Here is an 11,118-nt window from a genome sequence, read left to right on the forward strand (position 1 = left end):
GTTAATGCATATACTCCCTGAGTAGCTTTGTGCAAAGTTCGAACCAAACACATTACATAATTACCTTTTTTGTATTTTGTCTTCTTGACCTCTGTTCCTTCAGTTCACAAAGTTAAAGATAAATGTGCTTGAAATTGTAGCACTTTCTTTGTTTGTTTATATTATTTCTTTGTTAAGTGCTTACTTGCTTCATCAATTTCAAGTGCACAAACTACTATTTCACTTCAGCTTCTTATTTTGTTGTTCTGGACAAACTAGTTTTCTATATTTTAAACGTAAACTCAGCTCCCTGGCTGATGAGTCGATTTTTTTTTGTTAATTTTGTTAGTTTTGTTCTTGTATTGACTTTAGTTGTGAAGTTTTTACTCATCTTTCTGAAACCTTTTTTTTTCTGAAAATTTTAGAGAAGTCACATAATACTTAGTTTATCATAGTGTGAAAGCAAATCTGTATTTTTTATATTTTTTCTTTCAATAGTGTAGGTCTCTTAACTATTCATTTTACAAGGCTGTTCATTTATTTTTCTACTGGTGATTGACTGATAGTAAAGATCTCAAGGGCTTATTTTAATGTTTTAATTCTATCAGAATTTATTACATTGTTACATTTAATATTTGTTTGCCTATTTTGCATTAGCTTTTATTTTTTGAAATCTAAACTTGATTAAAAGAAAATATATGATGAGATGTACATCTGCATTTATATGAATTGTTTACCAACTGTTGATTATAAGAATTAAAAGCAGAATTTTTCTAACTTATTGCAGATCCACACGTAGGCTTCTTTTGCGTGTGTATTTGTGTTGAAGTAACTGTGTGATATCAAACTTCTTAGATTATAAAAAGACTTTATATGTTACAATTTATATATGTTTTGTTTTTGTCTTTGATGACTTGTATTTTGTTTAATTAGTTTATTTTGTGTGATGCAAATCATTATGTTTATAGAAGGATAATGAGTAAAGTCTTTGAATTTTTTTTTTCATTTTCATTAAAGCAAAGTCAAGTGGTAAATAGAAGTTAAACAGATCTGTTTGTTTAAGCATTTTAGTGAAACATTTTGTTATTGTTAGTATTAACGTTTTGTCAATATTTTAGTGCCTAAAGCATTTTGTATTTTCCATCAAAATATTTTCTTGCATTAGTATATAATACACTAAACAAATACAAGTAACAGTTGGTTCAGAAACCTTTTACAACAGAAGAGTTAGATCTTGCCTAAATAAATATTAAACTTGCAGTAAAACTATCTGAATTTAAAATTTTTATTGTGCAAGGAAATCCATTTTCTCTTTCATTTGTTTCATAATATGAATGTAGAATTACAACAGAGAATTGTTTTTATAACTAGAGATATAATGGAAGTTTATACAGTAACATTATTTATTAACTATCACAGCTTGCCTATTACAATTTTAATTTATTATTTTATATGTTCCAGAAATTTACTGATAGCTAAGTCTGACCAAACACAGGTAATATTTTTATGCATGAGGAAATGTTTGTTCCAATGCAGTGTATTGTCTTTGGCTAGCATGAGAAGTTATGTAGCATTAGATTGCTTTCATCTTATGATGCTTTTCCACTAATGACTAAAGTTGACACAAATAATTACAATAGCTGAACGTCTTAGTCCACCCATATTTGTTATTTTATTGAAGAGCTAAAAGACATTCTTGAATTGATTTTCCATAGATACTTTTCTGTTTATGAAGAGGGTACATAATTTTCTGCAACAGATTCATTGTATTAAAATATTTCAATACCCTTTATATATATTTTTCACCTGACTCAGTCCATTATTTAAAATATTTGTTTATTAATTATTATTTTAGTTCTTTTTCTCTTATTCTTTTACAAACTTTCATCATTTTCCAAGCCATCCATTTCCTTTCTGTTTATTGTCTTCTTGAGTCCATTTCCTTTCTGTTTATTGTCTTCTTGAGTCCATTTCCTTTCTGTTTTTTTTCACATTCCCATATATGTTTAATAGTCATATCCCTTTTCTTGCCTCCTCCATATTTCTGATCTTCATGTAGAAGAGATGTTTTTTTTACTACTAATGATGATACTAGGTGATTGTTTGTTTCAGTAGTTCATGAAATTTGGAATATTGTCTTTGGTGTATGTCCATTTTACTAATGTATCATCAATGTAACTGAGCTGAATCTTGGGTTTTAGAGTGGCTGTTCTGAGGACAGTATTTGTGTTATATATGTTGTTTTCTCTGTTTTAATAATTAATGTAGTGTGAACATTATATTTAATTGTCATCACTAGCTATATATTTTTAGTTATGATATTGGTAACTTGCACTGTGTAATAATTTTTTTAGTATATATAAATATTACAAAAAATATATTCTTTTAAAAATCAACAAATTAAAAATCTAGGGGAAGAGGGAAGGATAATTGTGATATTTTAAAAATCATTTCTTCTGTATTGTCATGTGATAATGATGTGGTTTTAGCATGCAAATGCTTCAGATGTTACTCTCCCATACCATGTGATGATGATGATGTGGTTTAAGCATGCAAATGCTTCAGATGTTACTCTCCCATATCATGTGATGATGATGATGTGGTTTAAGCATGCAAATGCTACAGATGTTACTCTCCAAAAAAGGTAATTATGTAATGTGTTTGGTTCGAACTTTGCACAAAGCTACTCAGGGAGTATATGCATTAACCAACCCTAATTTACCAGTAATAGACTACAGGGGAAGCAGCTAGTCAACGCCACCCACTGCCAACTCATGGACTATTCTTTTACTAGAGAATAGTGGGATTGACTGTAACATTATAATGCCCTCATGGCAGAAAGGCTAAGCATGTTTGGTGATAGGGATTCAAACCCATGACCTGCAGACATTAGTGCATCTGTCTTCCCACTTGATTTAAAGAATCTTCTGAAGACAGCATTGATGTTATTTCTCCAGGCCTTGAGGTGCCTGCAATACATGATCCAAGTCTTTAATTGCACTCATAAAGGTTATAATTTTTCAAATAAACGTGACTGTTTCATTTAAATTTAATATGAGAGTATTATTTTGTTTATACAGTGCAAATGTTAAAATAAGTTATTTTAAGAAGTAATAGTTATGGCAAGTTTGTTTATGTAGCTATTTACAAATCATTTGTTGTGTAGATCAATTATTGTGAATTGACGTCATGCTACACGAACCTTCTGAACTTTTCTTATTGCTTTAAGTGAATGTTGTTAGATTATTAAGTCTTGTAGTTTGTAGAAAGTTCTAGGCCTTAGTTGGAAAATACATATATATATATATATATAAGCAACCAAGTAAGGAAGTAAGTTAGTGAAAGTAAGACAAAGTTAGAGAGAAATAAAGTCAAATAAATCTAGACTGTGTTTGAAAGTTTAGCCATAAAAAAGAATGTATAGTGGCAACTTTTAAAGTGTAATAATCACAGATTGTATTGCAGTAACAGAATAGAGAAGAATAATTTGTCTTGTCAGTTGGGTTCTAAAATAACTGAACCAGCCAGTTTGGACTCTTGACAAAAAAACACAATTATTTAAAGCTCTGGATACAACTGAAGATATTAACTATGTAATGAACATTTGTACGTATGTTTAACTTATTTTAATATATATTATTTTAAAACAAGTGAATAGTGTGCTGTCCATATTTTGTAGTTCTTGTTTTGCACCTTCTGTAATGTGACAACATATATGTGGTGTTATCAGTATTCATTTGCAATATTTCTTTTTTCTCAACACATAACAGCAAATATCTGTGTTCTGTTTTAATTACATAATTTCGTTATATAATATAGTTAACAAGGAAGCAACATATGAATTACTTTACATTTAACCTCTTTTTTTTTTTTTTTCTCAGAGGAGTTCCACCGAGCTGTGAAAATCTGCACAGGTCATAACCTTGACAAGAATCTGGTCAACACAGTGTTTCAGGTTTTTGATTCTGATGGTGATGGTCACTTGTCATACAAAGAGTTCATTGCTATCATGAGAGATAGACTCCACCGTGGATTTCGAGTAAGTCTCATACATTCTTTTTCATTTCTGAGCAATAGTTCAGATTATATGATAAATGTCATCATAATTGTTTTTTTGTGTTTTTTATATTTCAAATGAAAGTTCAAAATTTATAAATGTTAAACAAAAAAAGAAATATTTGAGAAAGATATTTTTGATTTTACAATTAAAGCACCTTCTTTATGACTGACTTCTTTTTGTTAAAGAAACTCTAATGGTCACACACCACCTTTCAGAATATAAGCTTTTAAAATAATTGACAACTGAAACTAAATGGGTTTTAAACCAATAACTCTTCTGTAGTGAATTATTAACTACTGTATCTGTTATGTCTCAAGTCACAGTTTTCACTTCATTAGTTTTTAAAGCTGTAATTTGTAACAACTCTTGAGTTTTCTCACATCTATGTATAAAGCTCATAATATGAATTGTAATTTATTGGTTTGAAGTGCCACTTTTAAGTAACTTATACCATCCTATGAAGATGTTTACCAGGTGGTGCTCTTAAGTCACAAAGCCTGAAATTAACATGTAAAAATTTAATATTATCATTTCAAGTAACACTATATTCATCATAATTGTTTCTTATTAGGCATAGTCTATGTTAAAATAGTTTAAGAACAACAGCGTATTTGATGCTTATGCAATGTGCTGTACAAATACGAAACTGGAAAAATTTATTTTAAAATTTCAGTGAAATGAACATAACTAATTTGATTAATCACTTGAGTTAATAAGTAGTGAAGTGTGAGTTACATATTTGTTTATTAATTTTTTGGAATTATCCTAAAATTTTATAATTGATCTGAGAAAACATCCTTCTCCTGTATGAATTATTAAACGAACCTCAGTAATGAGTGCACATTAGGCCTAACATCATTTAATCTTCCTTCACATTAATAATGCAGTCTAAAGCTTGTTTGGCTAGTTTATATAGAAGTATTATTTTTAAACTGTATTAATACAGTGAATATTATAATGTTTTCAAACTCCTTTAACCCTATGTGTACAGGTGGAGATCAAAGTGCTTGTCATAACTTTTATAGAGTTATATTCAAAATTTAATTAAATAATTTTAATATCAATGTATGTCAATAAATTTGACAATGAGATGTAGTTTATAATTGAAATTTTAATGTTATATGTTTTTATTTTTGATTTAAAAGAAATATTTGAATATATGCTCATTCTTCACTTCTGTATGTCATATGATGTCTCTCTGCTCTGAATTGTCTGGTTTAGATTCTCTCTCTTCCCTCATAAGGGTGTCATATTGTTCATGAATTAAATACACCAACTGTAGATATTGACCTTATTTATTTTATGAAATTTCAATAAATTTGTTACACTTACCATAAAAGCTCCTCCCAGCTCTTCATGTTTTCAAAATTACTTATTTACTCACACTTTTTTGTCAGTTGTACATCCTTATAAACTTATAGCATCTTTATGTTAATTTATTTTGGCAAAAGGTGCCATTTCCTAAGCAAATTTTATGGCAAGTGTTTTTTTATTTTTTACTAATGTTTCACCTTTGCATCTTCATCAGGGTTACATACATAACTGTTTGATATTAAAATAATAACAATGATAGCTAATGGGATTATTTGATGTGTATATTAATCCTGCAGAAACCATAAAGGCAAAATATTGGTTAAAATAAGAATTATTCTATTATATACATATATCTGGAGTATAAAGGTTGTTTTTTATAAACTTTTTATCAAAATGTGTAAATCCCTCCAGTATGCACTATAAATTTTGAAAGACAACAAAAAAAAATTTTTATTCAGTGGAGACTGAAGTTGATACTCCAGTAAGTAATGACATTTTTGAAACCTTTTTATAGGTCAACTGTTTTACTGTTTGTGTTTTAAAATGTGTATTTCGAAGTTATTTGAATTATTTTTTTGGACATTCAACTTAATGAGAGAAATTTAGGGTTAATTTAGGTCCTCATTCTTGAAATAAGTGTTGAATTTTGTATGTTTTTCTAACATTCATGTATATATTTTTCAAGAAAAGTAACTAAAATTTTAAATGTACTAGGTTAGTTAAAAAAAACGAAATATAAAATATTTTTACCTCAAGTAATGCACAAATAACATAGGTATTTAGACATCGTGTGATATAACCTGAATTTTTTTTTACCCTAAACTCTCTGCACTCACACTGGATGACATTACTGTTCGTGGTAGTTAGGCCTGGTTCAAAGAGCAATAAAACAAGAAAGTTAGATGGAGATGTAAACTGTTACTAGCCTAAGGCTATTTATAATAAATAATTGTAATTTTCTGTTACATAACAACCTGTAATCATTCTAGAAAGTAAAAAGGAGTAATTTAGATATATTTCATATTTTTTGTGATGGTTTCATGTATAATGTTAATGTAGAGAAAATGACATAAAAAATAAATCTTTACTGAAAGAAAACTTGATATTCATTTAGAAGGCTCTAGGTGTTATGTAAATGAAATATGAAACTCTAAGATGGAAAAAAAGTATTTTTGTTCTTAACATGAAAATTACCATGCGTTCATTCTAGACAGAGTCTGAATCAGACTGAGTAATTTGAACTTAGAGCAAAACTTTAGTAGATGTACTTTAATAAAAGTTCTGATTTTTTGTGTACAATATACTTCTAATGTTTACTGGAAGGTTACCAAATTTCTTGAAGCATCACATTTCTCACATACATTATTCTGAAGTTCACAAGAAACGAAAAATACCACATGCCTTATACCTTACACAAGCAGAACTGTCATGTATAAAGTAAGAAAATTAGCTTTTCAAAGTGTCATTATTATCAATATAATATGTAAACCAATAAAATATTTTAAATTAAAATTAGTTGATGTCTTCCACCAATACAGGCAGTATAGCATTTTCTAGGTTCTCTGGAATTCTATATTATGGAAAGATGTTCCTGACTTCCTTTACCTTTACCAATGGTCCAAGTCTAGTGCTAAAAATACTTACACAATGATGCTAAAACTCCACCACTTTGCATGGCTGGGAAGACACAGTTATATCTCAAGTGTTCTCATTTTGTTAAATGAATCTATCCAAAGCAAATAATTAGCATTGAAAAATCATCACTCCAAGTAATGGTTTTATATTGTTATACCCAATTTCAGTGCTCAACGCACCATAAGAGCTGCCACCTTGCTTTCACAGCTGTGTTCAGTGGTTTATGATATGAAATTTAGGCTTTATTGGTGAATTTCTAGTAAAGTTCTTGATGATAAATATTTATTGCCAAATGTACATTTTAATTTCACAGTTCACTTTGACCACAAAATGATAAAATATTGGTTAGGCTGGTATTTCTCATAAGTAAATCTGTTGCCCTTCCATTTCTTCAGCATCTTACCTGCAGAGAATGAAACATCTTGGACTTTCACACTATCCAATAACTGTTTCTTTTTGAAGTTATTTTTCTTGCGTATTGATACAACTGTCTGGAAAACTGCTGACTTTTATAAGTCTTTTGTTGTAGGGTACCATGAGAGTTACCTGGAAATGCAATGAAAACTAACATATTCTGAGGTTGAGTTTTTTTTATTCTAATACTTTTGGTTATGTAGTGTAAGAGTATTTTTTGTGTATATATATATATATATATATACATGTTTATTACTAGAGTTGTTACATTGAATCTCAATAAAATTAGCTGAATTATTTGTATTTACCTTTTTCTTTTAAGCCTTGTCACATAATCAGTAGTTTAAATTTTGGTAAGATATTAAGTTGTCTTAGAAATAAATTGTAATACATAGATGTTGAACTTAGATCATAATAGTTTTAGGTTTCATAGCCCTATGTATGTATTATTTCAGATTTATTGAAAGAAAAAGCCTTATTAATTTTCATATCACTGATATTTTTGGCTATCATGAAAGGGTATTTTATTGATTCTTCACATTTATAAGGTTGCTAAGTTTTTTCTTTTAAGGCAACATCAAGTTGCAATAATTCAATATTTGGATTATGGATCTATAGCAGAGGTTCTCGAACTGGAGGTTTATAATATGGTTTTGGTATAATTGCAGCACATACAAAAATATGCCTTCCGAAGTGACTCTGACAACACAAAAAGATGTCCATTCTAACAGTATGCATCATTATAACAGAAAAAGGGGTAATTTTTGTTTAGAACAAAGTAATCAACTATGACCTAAATGAGTTACTTCATTTCTGTGGATTCACTGGATTAGATAAATAGCATGATAAGAAATTTAATATATATGTGTAAATGATAAACCAGATAAAGAAATGTAGGCACACATAACTTGTAATATGTATGCCATGCAATCAAGGAGCATACAGTTTGTATATAAAAAGCAAATAGGTACATTTGTTGCAACATGTCTGTATTACAAAAAAAACAACACAGAAAATTTGTATTATATGCATTACAGTTAATTGACAGCACTTTGCAACAGCAGATGCTAGTGTACAAGGCATGTCTGCAGATTACCTGCATATCAGCTGTACAGTTACTGTGCATATTGTAAACATGATAATTGCAGATAGTCAGGTTACTTATGGGTTCCTAGTTAGAATGGTTAATAATGTCATGGGGCTTTTAATTAAGAGAGTTTGGGAACTCCTGATTTATGATATCCCATGATAGTTTGTGTTCTTCTTACTTATAAGTGCTTACATTTAAACTGATGAAAGATATAGATGGTTAATGGTTTTCACAAATGTACAACCATTAGTATTTTTTGAGCAGATATTCAAAAAGCAGCTGATTAGTGATCTCTGTTTCATCAACCATGACAGTACTTTACCAACCCAATATTCATTATTATTTTCTGAAAAAAGTTTAATTTTTTGTATATTTTTAAACATTGATTTTTGTGAAAAAGTTAAAGACTTCTTTTTTTTCACATTTTAGTCACATCTTGTGAAGAATGAAGGATGGGAAGCATTTAAAACATGTGTGAAAAATGAAATGAAATCATGAGTGATGAAAACTTCAATGAACATCTTTCTTCCCATTATAGGATAGTTTTAAAAACTGCAAATCTTTTTGTTGTTGCTATAGTTACATAAAGCTTAAATGGTCTTATTTGCTTTATAAAACTATAATACTTTTACTCTAACTTATAGTTCTTTTGCAAACTGTTGTGTTGTTAGTTAATGTTATTTCTGAAATCAAGAAAATGTACTATTATCAGTACTCTGCAAATCCAAAATACTAACTTCCAGGTTAAATAAACAAAATCAAAAATATAAAGTGACTTAAAGAAGTATTTTGAGTGGTTAATAATGATAATGAAACAAGCATTAAAAAAATCAACAAAAAAGGGGTCTAACTTTGGGATAGTCTTGATTCCCCTCCTCTTGGAACTGAAGGAATAAAGGTCAGGAAAGCAAAATATATATATGGTGAGTCACTTAAATATGATGACACTAATGGCAGTACGTACTGACAAATGTGAGTAATGAGTTAGGTTTTAGTTGTACAAGTCCAAATAAATTATTAGTTTTAAAAAGTTAAAAGTTTTCCATTAATTTACAATTACCAATGGCTAAAGACTTACCTAGACAAATATGGCTTTGCCTCGTAAAGGAACAATACCATTAAAGTTATACTCTTGGCATACTTATTTAGGTTGTTTTTGACAAATATTGAATGCTATTAAACATCATGATAACTGTAAAAATGTGAAAAGCTTTGCATAGAAAACATAACATTATGGATGAAATAAATGAGTCTTTTGTAATTTCAATTCATTGCAATCTTATATCTTCTGTTTGCACATCATTTTAACATCTTTGCTCATTATCATACTTATGGTGCAATCTTATATCTTCTGTTTACACGTCATTTTAACACCTTTGCTCATTATCATACTTATGGTGCAATCTTATATCTACTGTTTACACGTCATTTTAACACCTTTGCTCATTATCATACTTATGGTGCAATCTTATATCTTCTGTTTACACGTCATTTTAACACCTTTGCTCATTATCATACTTATGGAAAACTAGAGAAATAGTTTTAGAATATGTTAATATATTTCTGGAATATCATACCCTTTATTTCTTTATAGAATTTTAATTACAGTAAATAGGAGTAATGACACATTCGTATTTTTTGTACTTTGTATTTAAGAACTTTATTTTTAAGCTAATTTATTGTATTTTAAAATGTGTAAAATTAAACAAAAATTAAATATTTTCTTTTATTCTTTAAAAACAATTTATCATTTCTTTAAAATATTTTTAGAATCTCTTTTAGAAGATTTCTGGCCTAACTAAAAATAAGTAACATCTCAAATGTTTTCCAGTTGTCACTCATTCAGAAAGCATCAACCAATAGTGTCAGTGTTAATTTGGCATCAATTATTAACAAGCTCCTTTTGTCAGAATTTTCCATGTGAATTGTATTGCATTTTCCAGTTGAAAAGTAATAATTGTTTATTCAAAAGAACATCTGACTCTTTGACAGTTCAAACTCCACTGCTTTAAGTCCTATTTTATAATAACTGTTTCTAATGAACCTATAGTAGCTGTTTATCATAAATTGTGTAAACCAATAAGAAAACTCTTGTAATTTTCGTACCAGTGATTTTTTTACAATGCTTCAAAGTTATTTCTTTAAGTAGGTTTTAGGATAATATATCTATGATGCTTTAGTTTACTGTCTTCAAGCCGATAACTCCCTAAACTTCATCATCTGCTTTCTCTGATATTAACACAGTCGTTATCTCTGATGCTTTAGTTTACTGTCTTCAAATTGATAACTACCTAAACTTCATCATCTGCCTTCTCTGATATTAACACAGTCGTTATCTCTGATGCTTTAGTTTACTGTCTTCAAATTGATAACTACCTAAACTTCATCATCTGCCTTCTCTGATATTAACACAGTCGTTATCTCTGATGCTTTAGTTTACTGTCTTCAAACTGATAACTACCTAAACTTAACCTCGCCTACTTTGACATAAACAGTTTTGTTCCTGATTACATGTGGCTTGGTGATTACTGCATTCAACTCACAATCAGCATTATGTCTAAAGCCAGCACCAGCAGCATTAATGTCTAAAGCCAGCACCAGCAGCATTAATGTCTAAAGCCAGCAC

At 29.0% G+C, this 11,118-nt stretch overlaps 1 protein-coding gene across 9 annotated transcripts in view; it reads left to right on the forward strand.

Annotated features, from left to right (window-relative positions):
• The window catches only part of LOC106464149 (calcium uptake protein 3, mitochondrial-like), a 131,844-nt gene extending 122,611 nt beyond the window's left edge, over positions 1-9,233 (forward strand). For all 9 annotated transcript variants that reach the window (XM_022391833.1, XM_013924267.2, XM_022391840.1 and 6 more), the window contains 2 exons: positions 3,861-4,018; positions 8,922-9,233. In XM_022391833.1, coding sequence (XP_022247541.1) covers positions 3,861-4,018; positions 8,922-8,990 — 227 coding nt within the window. In that variant the 3' untranslated portion in view covers positions 8,991-9,233. The remainder of the gene's footprint in view (positions 1-3,860; positions 4,019-8,921) is intronic.
• Positions 9,234-11,118: the final 1,885 nt, after the last annotated feature.

This window comes from Limulus polyphemus, unplaced genomic scaffold (genome assembly GCF_000517525.1).
Source record: "Limulus polyphemus unplaced genomic scaffold, Limulus_polyphemus-2.1.2 Scaffold1571, whole genome shotgun sequence".
Lineage (NCBI taxonomy): Eukaryota > Metazoa > Arthropoda > Merostomata > Xiphosura > Limulidae > Limulus > Limulus polyphemus.